Below are 19,048 nucleotides of genomic sequence, written 5' to 3' on the forward strand. Positions count from 1 at the left end.
TCACTTTACTTGAGAGGCCACTAGAGCCTACTGAAAGCTGAAGGACCCATCTCAAAAGCTCTGCTGAATAGGAGGGCAGAGGAGAAAAGAGGTCTCAATGGACTTCTTCCACAGGCTTTCTCGGGTCAAAGTGAGGCCTGGTGGGAAAGAGGAGTCCCTACTTGGGGTGGTGGAGCATAATCTGGCAAATGAACATGTTTCTTTCGGGGCATGGAACAGTTGCAGGCCGTCAGCCTGCAGCAGCTAGATACCACTCTCCCTATAGTGGCACCTTCCCCAGATACAACCATGAGAAGTTCACTGGAGTGCACGTGATGGAAGGGTGAATAACACAGACAACCAGGTCAACAAAAAATAGACTGTTCTTATTTCTCCTGAGAAATTGGAGGGGTGGTCACTTGAACATTGATAGGAAATGCTTTTAGGCTTATACCTCCCCTGGATTTCCCCAGGGCAATCACTCCCTTGTGTGATTTAAAGCCTGTTTCAAAGGGTTGGCTGGATTTACACTGAACCTTCTGGTCATGGGATGGGCAGCTAGCAGGCTGACGGCTACTGGGACTAACTCACAACTGGCCCTCAGTGTTATGACAGGGGCACCAACTACAACCTCAAAATGAAGTGATTACACTGAGATAGAGGTAGGGGGTGAGAGAACGGGGTAGAGAATGTGAAAGGGTCTATTTTTCTGAAATTGTTATGTTACAAAGGGACTGCATTTAAATTAGATATTTTAGTGGAAAGGTTTTCCTTGCGTACAAAAGAGAGCTAACCCTTTTCAGCAGAAGACTGAGAAGGAAACACTCTTGGAATGAGGCTGAATATGCAATGGCCTCTACCAGGCAAAAAGTATCCTATATTTATTTTCTTATCTCTGCTTGGCATAGAAAAGATAGCACCCCATCCCCCCAGCTCCCTTAGTGTATTATCTACTGATTGGATTGGTCTGACCACACACACACACACACACACACACACACACACACAGACACACAAGACACACACACAGACACACACACACACTCTCTCTCTCTCTCTCTCAACCCCTGGGCTGTTAGAATGGTTTCTAAATTAAATACGTAACAGGATGCTAGTGAGATAGGTCCCTGTGAAAGGAGAGACACAATTACTCTGCAATAAAATAATTTAAAATGATAGATCAGTATATAAAGAAACCCACAAATTTCCTGTGGAAAGCTTGCAGCATGTGCTTCATTGTCAAATGAAAAATATATCTTCCAGAATCTGATTCTCCTCCAGGTCTTCAGGGGTCCTGCCTGCCCCCATCTTGCTCCGGGTCTGTTGCAGAGGACTGAGTCGGAAAGTACTGTGATTCCAGGCACCAGCTTCTCTGGAGGGACGTGGCTGGGGTTTGGGAGCAGACTTTGGGCTCAGTGATTGAACCAGATCCAACAGAGATGTCTGATACCTGTAATACACACAACCCAGAAAGAAAATGATCAGACCATTAGGAAGTTAGAATCCAAGAAGTCCATACAGATGGGCTGTCCAGGCCAAGACTGAGATCACAGATCATATGATGTACAAGAGGGCCTCCTAGGGGAACTGTAGGAAAGGCAAACACCAGAAGGATTCAACAGCCAAGGCCTCTGCTGCCTGCTGATAAGCTCTTCTCTTCTACTGAACCCTATCATTTTTTTCTAACCTGTGTATAGAGCCTGTGGAGTGGGAAAAGAAATAATGATAATAGTAATGATATTAATATTGCTTCCTTTTCCTCTGCTCTAAACACCTCAGAGCTAGGTCAACTGATGCTTTTCTTTACTGAGATGGAAGTACATTGCTTAAATGAGGGGGAGTCACAGCTACTGGGCTCGACCCTCAGCTCTCTGACCCACAATCTTGTGCATCAGAAATGAACAGGGCAAAGGATACAAACAGGAACCGCACAGAAGAAATACGAATGGCCAATGACTATATGAACAAATGTTTACTGTAATCACTAGTAAGCAGGGAAATGGAAATTTAAACAAAGATATAATTGGGAAAGGGGCAGGTTGGTAAATATTTAAAAAAATTAATAATATCCAGTGTTGGTAAATGGGTGGGAAGATAGGGGCTCTCATCTACTGTTGGTGGGAATATAAACAGGTAAAATTATTTTGGGAAGACGAAGTGTATATTATCTATCAAAACGTAAAAAAGTGTGCATACTCTGATTCATCAATTCCACTTCTGGGAATTTATTATACAGAAATACTTTTACATGTATACAAACACATAAAGATAGGGTTGTTCACCGCAGCCTTGAAAAAGCAAATATTTGGAATGTCCACCAAAAAGGAATTGGTGGGAATAAATCTTGGCCCACTTATACAATGGGATACTATTTAACCCTAAAAAGAAAGGGGGACAGATACTCTATGTACGAACACAGAAACATGTCCACTGTATATTGTTAACTGTAAAAATTACATTGCAGAATATTTTTTTAAAAGTTCACATATAGAGACCTACGAATGCCCTACAGACAAATGTCCTGCTCTTTACCACTGGTCCAGCTAACTTCAGAACTGGAAGTCTTGGGATGTCTTGAATGTCCAGACTCCAGTGCTGGAAACTGCCTGAATCATGCTTAAGTTTGCTTTTTTGGATACTTCTTTTGTTGCTGGAAACCCTGGTGGCATAGTAGTTAAGTGCTATGGCTGCTAACCGAAAGGTCGGCAGTTTGAATCCACCAGGCGCTCCTTGGAAACTCTATGGGGCAGTTCTACTCTGTCCTATAAGGTTGCTATGAGTTGGAATCAACTCGACGGCAATAGGGTTTTTTTTTTTTTTTTTTTTTGGTGCTGTTGCTAGCTTCTGTTGCCCAGTGCCCAAAGTCCCTTCCCAGAGGAGATCTATACCAGACTTTCCCTTTTACTTACTCTATATTCTAAGGACTCTTGTGGGATATAAACAAGGTCCTTGCCCTCAAGTGACTTACCATTTACTGTCTTATACTCCTTCACATTCCTGATTATTATGGTGCTTTGGAAATGTAGTAAGTGCACCATAAATGTTCAATGGTACAGACTGGCATGGCCAGGGAACAGAGTAGGTCTGTACACCCTATCAGTAGTGTGGCGTTAGCATGCCCCATGTTTGGGTCTCAGATCTTGCTGAGCTATCTTTAAATTATAAATAATGCAGGATAGGGACAATTAAAAGTCAGATATGGCAAATTTATGGAATGTGTTATGGGGGCAGAAGATGAATATATTGATACAAAAAGTGTTATGATAAATTCCTAGATTGATAGATAGCCACAGGGTTGTAAAAATTGCTGCAAAGCAAATATCCACAGGCTGAGAAATAGAAATTAAATTTAAAGATCACTGCAGTCAACAGAAAAGAATGCTATTTTCATATGAAGCTTCAAATGAATCAATTATTAATGAAGAATACAATTTTAAAATTAATTTTTCCTCGTAATTGAAGATATAGCAATAGAATGCATTAACGTGTATTTTGAATTACATACTGTATTTTTTGCAAATAATGTGCCCATGTAAATAATGCACCCACATATATAACATGCATAGTGCACCTAGGAAAATAATGTGTGAGGGGGTTGCATTGTTGGCAAATAACACAAATACGGTACAAATCATTGAGTCATTTTCTGTTTCTACATTAAATCTACAGTAAATGATACTGTATGTCATTTAAATTGAACTTAGACTTACATGAAACTAATGTGTATGAAGAGTTAAATCTTTTAGAAAGCTTGTTCTGTAAGAATCATCAGCTTTAGATGTACTAAAATTTATAGTTTGATATAATTTATCAGAAATTTATCCCAGCCATGTCACAGTCTGTAAACAAACAAACAGACAAAAAACCGAACATGTTGCCATTGAGTCGATTCGGACTCATAGCGACTCTACAGGACAGAGCAGAACTGCCCCACCGGGTTTCCAAGGCTGTAAATCTGTAAGGAGGCAGACTGCCACATCTTTCTTCCAAGGAGCCGCTGGAGGGTTAGAACTGCCAACCTTTTGGTTAGCAGCCAGGCACTTAACCACAGCGCCGCCAGGGCTCCTTACAGCCTGTAAAGTACTCTTAAGAGCTCTAGTGTCAGTTGCATCAGCAGAAAGATCCTTTTCCAAATTAAAAATTATCAAAAATTGCTATCTTTCATTTGCCAGGAGTAACTGATGTTGGTTTTATCCATATCATTTAAAACTAAGTTGTGAAAGTATAAATTCTGATGATCTAATAAATGGAATTGGAGAAAAATGAGTCAAAAAATCTTATGAGCAAGTTATCACATTTATTCGATCATTTGAAAAAAGTTATGGACCTCAAATCCTTTATAGTACTCTTATTTACATACAATATAATACAAAAAATTTCTATAATATGGAAATAATGACCCACAAAACCATAGAAGGTCACATTTGATGTGTTAGACAAGATAAGTTATGCAGCAGCAACAAATTAATGTCAAAATTCAATGGTTTAACCCAACTCAAATTTATTCCATGCTTATGCTACATGCTTAAAGTAGACATAGGCAGACAGTGGCTCTGCTATTTTATGGCTGCATCACCTAGAACATGTGGGCTTCTCTGTTGTCTTGGCACGGAAGAGAGACTGAAGAACTTTATGTATGTTTTCCACATCCTGGAAGTGACACATCACTTCTTATAGCTGATTGGATAGAACCAGTCATGTGGCTCCAGAAGGGGAGGAGAACTGGGTATTGGCAAACACAAGCGATGCCTACTCGCTGAGGAATGGGTCTTAACAGATAATTTGAAAGGATTCTCTCATTCCAAATGAGGACACTAAGGTCCAGAGAGATATATGTGATCTGACTGAGTCAAACAGCAAGTGAGTGGCAGAGCCAAGTGGTTTTCAGTTCAGGCCTCTTGACTCCCCATATCAGTGCCTCTTCAATCTTTCCAGCAAGGTAAGTAAGGTCTAACTAAAGTAAAGGAAGGAAATGGTTTTTGTTTCCCACTATATTTTATTTAAAACGCATAGTATGATTAGCTACCAAATAATCAATACCGACTGCTCACAAAGTCACTGAATGTGGAATAGAAATTCTAACACAACCTGTGACGATTTGCAAAGTCAACATTTAGAAAAAGGAAGCAGTTCTCTCTTTTATTTTGCTCAACTCAGCTACTAAAAAAAATCTAATCTTGTAGTTGTTTGGGTAGATTTTAAATAGATTTCACACCTTTACATGACACCAAAAAAAAAACCAAACTAAAACAAAACAAAAAACCCATTGCCTATATTGACCCTACAGGACAGAGTAAAACTGCCCCATGGTATTTCCAAGGGGTGCCTGTGGATTTGAACTGCTGACCTTTTGGTTAGCAGTTGAGCTCTTAACCACTGCACCACTGGGGCTCCTTTTACATGATGACCAAACCAAACCATTCCAACTAATAGTGACCCTATAGGCCAGAGTAGAACTGCCCCATAGGGTTTCCAAGAAGCATCTGGTGGATTCAAACTGCCCACCTTCTGGTTAGCAGCTGAGCTCTTAGCCACTGCGCCACCAGGGCTCCTTTACATGACAGAATAGTTTATTATTATTTTTTATGTTAGCTTTCTCAAATCTCAGCTATTTTGAATTGAATAGACACATTGTAACTCAGTGTGAACACACCCACACTCATAATCAACCTGGCTATCTTTTCCTCCAACAAATTAATCCACCCTAGAATACAAACGCTCATCTTCATGGTTTGGCTTTAGCACAAAAACTTCCTTTTTCTAGAAGCTACATTCTATCATGGATTACACTGTGGGAGATGAACCAGAGAGTTTGCAGTAGGCAGGGCCTCCGAACGTACTTGCACCTCAAAGCTAATTTTGTTCAATAAGTTCATCTAAGTTTTACAGCAATTTTGCTCTCAGGAAATACTGAATAATTTAGTCAGATTAAAAAGCAACAAAATAGCAAAGATTATTTTAAAAACTAAAGCTTGAGAAATCACCCAATTTTATACCAGAATTATATATGCAATAAAGCAAAATAAAAAATTAATTCCTATGGGATTTTTGTATAAATACCACCACAGTGCAGTGTTTATCAGATTGTGTTTATAAGTGGTGTGTCTTAGTGTGCTGAGGTTGACATGTGACAGCAGGTTATAAAGTTGATCTAGCATGTCCTGACCCTGCTGGGGCTGCTTGGTATTCAAATAACTTAAAGGGACACACAACTTTTTAAGATGCATAAAATACCATCCCTTGAAAAACTCAGACTGTGTTTTTGCCAAAGGCATTAATTGTGTTGGCTTTCTTGCCTCTGTACCTCACAGAGCCAGTACTCATGAATTACCTAGGCACACAGGCTGACTTTTAATAGCTCCATTATGAAGAGGTTGTAAGTGGAAGGCTTATTTGGTCTCTTTGCCAGTCTTATCCAGAAAGCAGTTTGGACTTGGCTGTTGTTGTCAGGTGCTGTCAAGTTGATTCCAACTCATAGCGACCTCATGTGACAGGGTAGAACTGCCTACTAGGATTTTCTAGGCTGTAATCTTTACAGGAACAGATTGCCAAGTCTTTCTCCCGTGGAGCTGCTAGGTGGGATCTAACTGCCAACCTTTCAGTAAGCAGTGGAGCACTCACCTGTCGCACTACCAGCGCTCCTTGACTTGGCTGTAGTGGCATTAATTCTGTTCTTCTAGAGTTCTCCTTCCAGATTTTTTTGCCTCTGACATAGCAAGATATGGAGACAAAACTCAGGGGAGGATGTAGCCTCCAGTGATTTGACTTGGCTCTATGCATATCAACTCAAGAAGGGGCCAGTCTGACGTGTCCAAGAATATTAGCCCAAGGCGAGGAAATGAATTGATTTCATGGCAGCTCATCCATAGGCTGCACTGGATGAGAAACTAACCATGATGCTGGAGCTTTCCTCTTCCATTCTCCTTTTTCATCTTTTGTGATTTCAGTAGACTTCTTCTGATTTTCCTGCTATGTCACTAACACCCTCCTCCTCTCTTGCCTTTCAAATAATAGAATGCCCCAGGGCTCAATTTTTACCCTTCATATCTTGGGTGACACCATTTATTCTCATGGCTTTTAATAACACCCATATGTCAATGACTTCCAAATGTATAGTTCCAACATCAAAGTTGCCCCTGAGTTCCAGACTCACATACTCAACTTCTACTTGATAACATTATTTGGATGTGTAATAGGCATCAAAAATTGTCAGAAATAGAATGCTTATTTTACAATGTCAAATCCCACTCCTCTCCATCAACAGTTCCTCAGGCCAAAAAAGTGCTGTTATTCTTGACTTCTACCTCTGGGCCTTTGCATGTCTTGTACTCTCTGCTTAGGATGTTCTTCTCTCAGATTTTATTTGCTCCCCCCATTCATTAATGTTTTTGCCTTCAAAGAGGCCTTCCCTAACCACTCTATTCAAAATAGCCATCACTCCACAGTTACTCTATATCTTTATGGCGTTTTATTTTTTTTATATCACTCAATACTATCTAAAGTACATTACATATTGATTTGTTTACTGTCTATCTCACTCAACAGCTATGTGCTCCACGAGGGTAGGGCCATTATTTTGCTTATTGCTGTTATCTCCCATGCAAAGAATGGTATCTGGAATAAGGTAGGTTCTAAATATTTGTTAAATTAATGAATGGTCCCATAGCCTAAGTTTCAGCATCTTCCTCCATAGGCAGCTTTTTTGATTTTTTGGACAGGTAGTCTTTTAGTCAAATTGACTCGATGGCAACTAACACCAACAGCAACAGTCTTTTAAAAAACTACAGTATATCTCAAACATTCTAAAAAGTATTATCTATCCATCCATTCTTCTTGCACTAGACATATGGTTTCTGTAAACTACTTTTTTATTTAATATATCAGAACCATTTTCCATATCAGTTTTATACAACATTATTTTTAATGGCATCAGATCACTCTATCTCCTGGATGCACTCTAATTTATTTAACCAATCTCCTACTGAAGAGTACTTAGATTAGGTCCAAAAGTATTTTGATACTAAATCAACTATTTCTCTTTTTTCAGTCAGTTACTGCCCAAAATGTACTCCCTACCCTAATCCACCATAGGTTGGCAAAGTATTGCTATCCCTATTATATTCTGTACTTTCTCTCCTTTTATTCCAAGCCCTGGAGCTTTTGCTTCAGGATATACTTTGCTATATTCTGCACTCTTCTCAGAGTACTCCCTCCATCTCTTTGTGTTAACTGAAACCTGGCTCTTTCCTGAGGTCAATGATTCCCCTCTATCCTTCTCAGTGGAAATTGTTTATACTCAACATACCTTATGTATTTCAGGTCAAGAGGTAGTATCAGAATCATCACTGCTCCGATTATTCCTTTTTGACCATTATTTATCCAGTCTCTCATTAAACTCCTATTTCTCTGAGGATCCTGTCATCTGCTCTACCACCCTCAACCTCTATTCATCTCTATCACATACTGCCCCCCTCAATCTGTCACTGAAGATTAACAACTGGTTCACAGTCTTCCTCTCCAATTCAACTCCTACCATCATCTCTGCTAATGTAAATATCACATGAATGACACCCAATCTACACTCTGACTTCTTAGTTCTTTGACCTTCTCTAAACTCCAAAGACTTTTCAGCAAGTCTTTCCCATAGTCATATCCTGGAACTTGTCATCAATTAAAACTGCTTCTTTTCTGAAGTCAGTAATTCAAATGTTCTACTACTCCCTGATCCCCACATCCTACGTTTCCTGCTTGTGTTTTTCAACCATTGCCACTACCTATGCCTTTTGGTCCCATCAGACCATCAATTCAAGCAGGCAATTGTTCTAAGAACTGGGAATAAAGCGGTGAACAAATAAAGTGGTGAGCCAAAGTCTACCCTAGTGGGACCATTAACAGTATACTTTCTTCTCAGTCCTTTAACTCTTATTCAACTTGAATTTCATGATCTATTATTCCAATCACTCTCTTAACAATGTTCTAAAAAACTTATCTTCTTTTGTCCCCTCCCCTCAAATCTGACAAAATCATAACACTGGACGAATCCAAATGTCTGCCTTTCTGTGAATTATAGTTGGTCAACTTAGTGAAGATAAATCAAACAAAACAATGACAAAGAACAGATCCAACACAGATTCATGTCACTGTCATGGATTGAATGGTATCCCCCCAAAAATGTGTGTATCGGAGAGTCCCTCATGGAGCAGGAAAAAAGTAGGGTGTAGAACTCAAATTCTAGTAAAAAGACCAGACTTAATGTGGTCTGACTGAGACTGGAGGAACCCCAGAGAGCATAGCCCCCAGACTCCGTCAACACAGAACTAAAACCATTCCCAAGGCCAACTCTTCAAAGATTAGACTGGAGTATGGGACATAAAATGATACTCGTGAGGAGTGTGCTTCTTAGCTCAAGTAGATACATGACACTAAATGGGCAGCTCCTGTCCAGAGGTGAGATGAGAACGCAGAGAAGGTCTGGAGATGGTTGAATGGACATGGGAAATCAGGGGTGGAAAGGAGGAGTGTGCTGTCATAGTATAGGGAGAGTAATTAGGGTCCCATAACAACACGTGTATAAATTTTTATATGAGAGACTAACCTGAATTCTAAACTTTCACTTAAAGTACAATAAAATTTAAAAAAAAAAAAGTGTGTTATCAATTTGGCTAGGCCATGATTCCCAGTGTTGTGTGGTTGTCCTCCATTTTGTGATTCTAATTTTACATTAAAGAAGATTAGGGTGGGATTATACCACCACCCTTACCCAGGTCACATCCCTGATTCAAGGTAAAGGGAGTTTCTCTGGGGTGTGGCCTGCACCCACCTTTTATCTCTTGAGAGAGAAAAGGAAAGGGAAGCAAGCAGAGAGTTGGGGACCTCATGCCACCAAGACAGCAGTGCCAGGAGCAGAGCGCGTCCATTGGACCCAGGGTTCCTGTGCAAATAAGCTTCTAGTCCAGAGGAAGATTGATGACAAGGACCTTCCACTAGAGCCAATAGAGAAGAGAAAGCCTTCTCTTGGAGCTGACACCCTGAATTTGGACTTCTAACCTACTACACTGAGAAAATAAATTTCTCTTTGTTGAAGCTATCCACTTGTGGTATTTCTGCTAAAGCAGCACTAAATGACTAAGACAGTCACTAACCTTAAGTTTTCTGACAAAGCTAGTGCATTTCTCTAATCAGCTGTTTTGCTCCCCTGATTTCCCTTTCTCACTATTTACCCTAAACCATTCCCTTTCTCACAGGTTAAGATGGCCTTGCTCCCCACTTCAAAAAGAAACCACAAACCATTAGGTCATTTCTACTCAGATATTCTAGAGATATCTCAACCTGAATATGTGAAAAACTGAAATCATATAATGTACCCAACCACTCTATTTTGGCAAGTGCTATCTCAACAATTCCAGTCACCCCAGTCAGAAACCTAGACGCCATTTTATTTTCCTCCATCTCTTTAATCTGACCAGTTACCAGGTCCTATCATTTTATCTCTTAAATTTCTCTCTAATTAATCTCTTCTCCATGCACACTGCAGATTACTCAATTTAGAATTTAGTAATTCCTCACCTGAATTTTTTTTCAACAAAGGTCAAGCCAGTTTCCCTGCCTTCAACATCATTCTTCTCCAGCCCATCCATCAAAATGTCACTAGGGCAATCTCTCTAAATGGCAAATCTGATCATGTTGCTCTGATGCAGAAAATCTAGCTCTCTCTATATTTTCTCAATTCCTTAGCATGACTTATACTGTTCTGATCTCCTGACTACCTCCTTCCAACTCCATCTTCTTTTCACTCCAAAGTATACTTCACATTAGCCATATACAACTAGCTACAGCTTCCTAAAAGTGACATACTTTCTCATGCCTATGTGGCTCTGCTTATGCAGTTCTCTCAACCTCTTCATTTGTCTCCTGCTAAAATTCCACTCATCTTGCAAAACTCAGTTTAAATCTCAATTAAGACCTCTCTCAACTGTTTACAAGCCGGATTATCTCTTTTGAGTCCCAGAGAATTATGAACATAGTTCTGTTTTAGCCCATATCATATGCTTTGTAATTGTCCTCCTGCCTATTTCATTCAACTAGGTAAAAAGTACGGAAATAATTTTCTCTTATTTATCTTTATGTCCCCAGTACCTATCACAGTGACAGAGACACAGTAGGCATGACTGTCAATGACATTATGAACAATTTTCAAATGAGGAAGTAATATCTGTCCTACTCCTCTAGAAGGCTTGGTTCCCGTAAAATAATTTTATTCAAAATTATTATGGCATGTTAATAAATGTGCTTTAATATACTTTAGTTATCTTATTTCTCTTTTTCTATTTGCAACGGTCCCTCTAATCTAAGAAAAGTATAAGTGAAGGGGATTGGTTTGGATTCTAGTAAAATGAAGATCTTCTGGTCTCCAGCAGAAAATTAAAATCTCTTAGTTGACTCTTGGTTAGAAACACATTTTCCTATATGATCTTTGCAACAGTCCAGTAGAAATAAATGTGATCTTTCCCATTTTTATTTTTTTATTGTACTTCAGGTGAAGGTTTACAGAACAAATAGTTTTTCATTAAACAGTCAGTACACATATTGTTTTATGACATTGGTTAACAACCCCATGACATGTCAACCCTCTCTCTTCTCAACCTTTTTTTTTTTTGAAAATATACATAGCCAAAGATACACCATTGCAAAAATTTCTAAATGCACAGTTCAGTGACATCAATTACATTCTTCCAGTTGTGCTGCTGTTCTCACTTTAGATGAAGGTTTACAGAACAAATAGTTTCTCATTAAACAGTAGACATGTTGCCCTATGACAATGGTTAACAACCCCACTACATGTCAACCCTGTCCTTACTCAACCTTGGGTTCCCTATCACCAGCTTTCCTGTCCCCTTCTGCCTTCTAGTCCTTGTCCCTGGACTGCTGTGCCTCATTAGTCCCATTTTGTTTTACGGGGTGATCTTTCCCATTTTTAAGAAAAGGAAACCATTTCAGAGAAGTGACTTTTTTCCTAAAGTCATTTTAACCTAGGTCTGTCTGCCTACAATGTCTACACTTACCCTACTAAAACATATGGCCCAAATAGCTATCATTAGTGTCTTCTCTGCCCAGAGCTCAATATATATATAGAAAATTTTGGGGACCCCAATTGAGTCTACTGAGATCTCTATTTTGTTCCTTAGTTCACTAGAACAGAGAGATTTCCAAGTCATCAAGAAAGTAAAGAGGGATAGGTGCCACCTTGGATGAAAAGTGGAGGACAAATAACCTCAAGAACTGAGAATAAGAACCAGTTCATGGTTTAAGCTCAATCAGGTGTTAGCTACTACTAACTTGTCTGAATGCAAGGGTCTAAGAGACTTGGATAAATGGATAATAAGAAGATGTCTAACTCAAAAACTCTAGGAACTAGAAAGAGAAGAGTAAACTAAGCCTAAACCTACTAGAAGAAAAGAAATAACAAAGATCAGAGAAGAAATAAATAAAATAAAAAATAGAATAACAGAGAATCAATAAAACCAGAAATTGGTTCTTTGAAAAGATCAAATTGACAAACCTTTAGTTAGACTGAAAAAGAAAAAAAGAGAAAAGATGCAAATAACCAGAATAAGAAATGAAAGAGGGGACATTACAACTGACCTGATAGAAATAAAGAGAATAATGACAGAATATTATGAACAACTGTACGGCAACAAACTGGATAACCTAGATGAAATGAACAAATTCTTAGAAGCACACAACCTACCCAAACTGACTCAAGAGGAAATAGAAAGTCTCAACAGACACACGCCAAGTAAAGAGATTGAATCAGTGATCAAAAACCTCCTAACAAAAAAAGTCCTGGCCCAGATGGCTTCACTGGAGAACTCTACGAAACATTTAGAGAAGAACTAACACCAATCCTGTGTAAACTCTTCCAAAAGACAGAGAAGGAAGGAATACTCCCTAATTAATTCTATGAAGCAAACATAACCTTGATACAAAAACCAGACAAAGACACCACAAGAAAACTACAGGCCAATATCTCTTATGGATATAGATGCAAAAATCCTCAACAAAATACTAGTGAACAGAATCCAACAGCATATTAAAAGAGTCACAGACCATGACCACGAAGCATTTATTCCAGGAATGCAGGGATAATTCAACATTAGAAAATCAATCAATATAATACACCACATTAATATAATAAAGGAAAAGAACCATCCAATTATCTCTACGGATGCAGAAAAAGCATTCGATAAAATCGAACACCGTTTTTTTTTTTTTGAACTTTAGATGAAGGTTTACAGAACAAATTAGCTTCTCATTAAACAGTCAGTACATACATTCTTTTATGGCATTGGTTAATAACCCTCATGACATGTCAATACTCTCCCTTCTTGACCTTGGGTTCCCTATTACCAGCTTTTCTGTCCCCACCTGCCTTTTAGTCCTTGTCCCTGGGCTGGTGTGCCCCTTTAGTCTCATTTTGTTTTATGGGCTTGTCTTATCTTTGGCTTAAGGGTGAACCTCCAGAATGACTTCGTTACTGGGCTAAAAGGGTGTCTGGGGACCATACTCGTGGGGTTTCTCCAGTCTCTGTCAGGCCAGTAAGTCGTCTTTTTTTTTTTTTGAGTTAGAATTTTGTTCTACATTTTTCTCCTGCTCTGACTGGGACCCTCTATTGTGATCCCTGTCAGAGCAGTCAGTGGTGGTAGCCAGGCACCATCAGCTATACTGGTGGAGGCCATAGTAGTTGTGGTCTATTAGTCCTTTGGACTAATCTTTCCTTTGTGTCTTTAGTTTTCTTCATTCTCCCTTGCTTCTGAAGGGGTGAGACCAGTGCTGTATCTTAGATGGCCGCTCACAGGGCTTTTAAGACCCCAGACACTACTCACTAAAGTAGAATGTAGAACGTTTTCTTTATAAACTATGTTATGCCAACTGAGCTAGATGTTCCCTGAGACCATGGTCCCCACAGCTCTCAGCAAGCAATTCAGTCTCTAAGGGAGTTTGGATTTGTCCACGGTGCTTCCATGACCTTACCCTGAACAAGTTGTGCTGGTTTCCCCAGTATTGTGTAGTGTCTTACCCTTCACCATAGTTACCACTTATCTATTGTCTATTTAGTGTTTTTCTAGCCCCTGCCCCCATAACCATCAAAGATTGTTTGTTTTTGTGTGTAAACCTTTTCATGAGTTTTTATAGTAGTGGTCTCATACAATATTTGTCCTTTTGTGATTGACTTATTTCACTCAGTATAATGCCCTCCAGATTCACCCATGTTGTGAGATGCTTGGCAGATTCATCATTGTTCTTTATCCTTGTGTAGTATTCCATTGTATGTACATACCATAGTTTGTTTATCCATTCATCTGTTGATGGGCATCTAGGTTGTTTCCATCTTTTTGCTATTGTGAACGATGCTGCAATGAACATGGGTGTGCATATGTCTATTAGTGTGACAGCTCTTATTCTCTAGGATATATTCTTTCCTAGGAGTGGGATTGCTGGATCATATGGTATTTCTATTTCTAGTTTTCTAAGGAAGTGTCATATCATTTTCCAAAATGGTTGTACCATTTTGCATTCCTACCAGCAGTGCATGAGCGTTCCAATCTCTCCAAAGCCTCTCCAACATTTGTTATTTTGTTTTTTTGATTCGTACCAGTAAGCTGGGGTGAGATGGTATCTCACTGTGGTTTTAATTTGCATTTCCCTAATGGCTAGTGATCGTGAGCGTTTCCTCACGTGTCTGTCAGCCACTTGAATGTCTTCTTTGGTGAAGTGTCTGTTCATTTCCTTTGCCCATTGTTAAACTGGATTATTTGTCTTTTTGTGGTAGAGGTATTGAATTTTCCTGTAGATTTTAGAGATTAGAATTTTGTTGGATTTGTAATGGCCAAATTTTTTTTTTCCCAGTCTGTAGGTTCTCTTTTTACTCTTTTGGTGAAGTCTCTTGATGAGCATAAGTGTTTAATTTTTAGAAGATCCCAGTTATCTAACTTATCCTCTGGAGTCTGTACATTGTCAGTTAAGGTTTGTATCCTGTTGAGGCCATCTATTAGCGTCTCTAGTGTTGATCCTATTTTTTCTTCTATGATCTTTACAGGTTTTGGTTTTAAACTTAGGTATTTGATCCATTTTGAATTAGTTTTTGTGTATGGTGTGAGGTATGGGTCCTGTTTCATTTTTTGCTGATGGACATCCAGTTTTGCCAGCACCATTTGTTAAAAAGTGACTGTCTTTTCCCCATTTGATTGACTTTGGGCCCTTGTTGAAGATCAGGTGACCGTAGGTGGATGGATTTACTTCTGGGTTCTCGATTCTGTTTCATTGGTCAATGTATCTGTCGTTGTATGAGCACTCGGCTGTTTTGACTATGGTAGCTGTATAGTAGGTTCTAAGGTCAGGTAGTACAAGTCCTCCTACTTTATTCTTCCTCTTCAATAATGCTTTACTCATCTGGGGTCTCTTCCCTTTCCATATAAAGTTAATGATTATATTTTCCATCTCTTTAAAGAATGTTGTTTGTATTTGAATCGGGATTGCACTGTATTTGTAGATTGCTTTGGGTAGAATTGTCATTTTCACGATGTTGAGTCTACCTATCCACCAGCATGATACGTTTTTCCATTTATGTAGATCTCTTTTGGTTTCTTGCAGTAGTGTTTTGTAGTTTTCTTTGTATAGTTCTTTTACATTCCTGGTTAGATTTATTCCTAAGTGTTTTATTTTTTTAGGGGCTATTATAAATGGTATTGCTTTTCTCATTTCCTTTTCATCGTTCTCTTTGTAGGACTCCAACTGATTTTTGTGTTTTTATCTTGTATCCTGCTACTCTGTTGAATCTATTAGTTCCAGTAGTTTTCTCATGGAGTCTTTTGGGTTTTCCATATATACTATCATATCATCTGCAAATAGGGATAGTTTTACTTCTTCATTACCAACTTGGATGCCCTTTATTTCTTTTTCTTGCCTTACTGCTTTAGCTAGGACTTCCAGCACAATGTTAAATAGGAGTGGTGATAAAGGACATCCTTGTCTCATTCCTGTTCTCAAGGGGAATGTTTTCAGCTTCTCTCCATTTAGAATGATGTTGGTTGTCGGTTTTGCATAGATGCCCTTTATTATGTTGAGGAATTTCCTTTCTATACCTATTTTATTGAGAGTCTTTATCAGGAATGGGTGTTAGAGTTTGTCCAATGCTTTTTCTGCATTGCCTGAGATGATCATGTGATTGTTTTCTTTCCTTTTATTTATGTGGTGGATTACGTTGATTGATCTTCTAATGTTGAACCATCCCTGCATACCTGGTATGAATCCTACCTGGTTGTGGTGTATTATTTTTTTGATATGATGCTGAATTCTATTGGCTAGAATTTTCCAACATCATTTCTTCATGAAAATCCTAAAGAAGATTGGAATAGAAGGGAAAGTCCTCAATATGATTCAGGGCATATATGAAAAGCCAAAAGCCACCATTAATACTTAGTGGAGAAAGACTGAGAGCTTTCTCCTTCAAATTGGGAACAAGACAAGGGTTCGTGCTCTCACTATTTCTACTCATTATTGTACTGGAAGTCCTAGCCACAGCAATGAGACGGAAAAAAAAAAAAAAAAAAAGAAAGAAAGAAAGAAAAGGTATCCTGATTGAAAAAGAAGAAGTAACAGTATCTCTATTTGCAGATGATAAGATACTACATAAAGAAAATCTCAAAGAGTCCACAAAAATATTTCTAGAGCTAACAGAGGAATTTAGCAAAGTTGCAGGGTATAATGTCAACCAAAAAAATTAGTTATGTTTCTATACACCAGCAATGAGAAATATGAAAGGGAAATTAGGGAAACAATTCCATTTACAGTAGCATCTAAGAGAATAAAATACCTAGGAATAAATTTAGTCAGGGATGTGAAGGACTTACACAATGAAAATTATAAAACATTGCTGAAATAGATTAAAGCAGACTTAAATAAATGGAAAGAAAGTCCATGTTCATGGATTGGAAGACTTAATATGATTAAGATGTCTACACTACCCAAAGTGATCTATAGATTCAATGCAATCCCAATCAAAATTCCAACAGCCTTCTTTATAGAAATGGAAAAAAACCAATCCTTACGTTTATGTGGAATGGCAAGAGGCTCTGAATGGCTAAAGGAATTGTCTTAGTCATCTACTGCTGCTATAACAGAAACACCACAAGTGGATGGTTTTAACGAAGAGAAGTTTATTTCCTCACAGTTAAGTAGGCTAAAAGTCCAAATTCAGGGCATCAGCTCCAGGGGAAGGCTTTTTCTCTCTGTCGGCCTTCTTCTCTTCAGTGTTCCCTCGGACTAGGAGCTTCTCGGGACAGCGACTCCTGTACAAAGGAGACTCTTTGCTCCCTGCACTGCTTTCTTGATGGTATGAGGTCCCCCTGTCTCACTGCTCACTTCTGTCTTTTATATCTCAAGAGATTGCCTCAGGACACAATCCAGTCTTGTAGATCAGGTCCTGCCTTACTAACACAACTGCCACCCACCCTCCCTCATTAACATCATAGAGGCAGGTTTACAACATACAGGAAGATCACACAGTACCAGGAATCATGGGCTAGCCAAACTGGTACACACATTTTTTGGGGGACATAATTCAAATCATGACAAGGAGGAAATGGAATATGTGGCTAACTGCCTCCATGAACAACTGCCATGAGACCAGAAGAACTGGATGGTGCCCAGCTACCATTACCGAACATTTTGGTCAGAGATTTTATGGAAGAATCCTGATCAAAAGGGTGAAAATTATTGTTTGGTTTTAAGAATACTTCAGAGGATGTTTTTGGTTTAAGGTTTAAAGATTATCTCAGGGTAATAGTTTCACGCATTCATCCATCCTCCCTGACTCCAGAAAGTCTGGATTCCATGAGAATTTGAAATTCTGTCCTGCACTTTTCCCCTTTTATTGTACCCTGGATGGCCAATTGCAAGCTTTTAAGATCTCAGCCACTACGCAACAAACTAGGAGGTAGAACAGAAGCACTAAACATATTATTAGGCCAATTAACTAGATGTCAGTACAGATTCTTGAAAGTGTTACTGTATTTTTATGCAAATAATGTGTGCCTTCTAGATTTGTTTGCCAACTGCTCCCTCCCCCCTGGGAGGTATTTTTGTATGCATACTATGCTAACTTTTTTTTTACAGCAACATGCACAAAAAAATTGACATAGTGGCATTTACAAAAATACCTCCCAGGGGGAGGGAGTGGTTGGCAAACAAATGTAGAAGGCATGACTTATTTGCATAAAAATATGGTATATTCCTCCCAAAAGTAGTAATTTTTTTTTCCATTCCTCAGATCCTGCAACCTTGATAACAGTTCTAGTGGTTTTTCTTTTTTGATTGTTAAGAGTTTTGACACAGACAAACATGTAATCTGCATGTTCTATTTCTTCTTTCCAGTTTGGATGGTTTTGACTTCTTTTTCTTACCATTTTGCACTGGCTAGAACAGCTAACACAATGTTGAATAGAAATGATGAGAGTGAACATCCTTGTCTAATTCCTGATCTTATGGGGAAAGTATTCAGTCTTTCACCATTAAATATTATGTTAGCTGTAGTTATTTTCATAGATGCCTTTATCAAGTTGTGATTCCTTTCTACTTTCTAGTTTGTTGAATTTTTATGAGAAATGGATGCTGGGTTCTGTCAAATTGTTTTTTCTGCATCTTTGAGATAATACATGGCTTTTACTTTTAAATCTATTAATATAGTGAATTACATTGATTTTAAAATGTTAATCCCACCTTGAGTTCATGGGATAAAGCAAACTTGGCCATTGTTCATTATCATTTTTATATAGTATTGGATTCAATTTGCTAAAATTTTGTTTAGAATTTTTACAACTGTCAGTGTTCAAAACTATGTAGTTTTGTTCTCTTGTAATGTCTTCTTCTGGTTTTGGTATCAAGTTAATGCTGGCCTCATAGAATAAATTGGAAACTGCTCCTCCTTTTTTATTTTCTGGAAGAGTTCATATGGAATTGGTATGATCTCTTTCTTAAATTATTGGTAGAAGTCAACACTGAATCCATTTAC

General features: G+C 38.6%; 1 protein-coding gene across 3 annotated transcripts in view; it reads right to left on the minus strand.

The window, feature by feature from the left end:
- Positions 1-1,038: 1,038 nt before the first annotated feature.
- Positions 1,039-19,048, minus strand: part of KIAA1328 (KIAA1328 ortholog) — a 354,269-nt gene continuing 336,259 nt past the window's right edge. For 2 of the 3 annotated variants that reach the window (XM_004380903.2, XM_023735436.1), the window contains one exon: positions 1,039-1,429. In XM_004380903.2, the coding sequence (XP_004380960.1) occupies positions 1,219-1,429 (211 nt within the window). In that variant the 3' untranslated portion in view covers positions 1,039-1,218. The remainder of the gene's footprint in view (positions 1,430-19,048) is intronic. The other variant, XR_002824780.1, reaches the window with a different exon arrangement.

Source organism: Trichechus manatus, unplaced genomic scaffold, assembly GCF_000243295.1.
Source record: "Trichechus manatus latirostris isolate Lorelei unplaced genomic scaffold, TriManLat1.0 scaffold00078, whole genome shotgun sequence".
In the NCBI taxonomy this organism is placed as follows: Eukaryota; Metazoa; Chordata; class Mammalia; order Sirenia; family Trichechidae; genus Trichechus; species Trichechus manatus.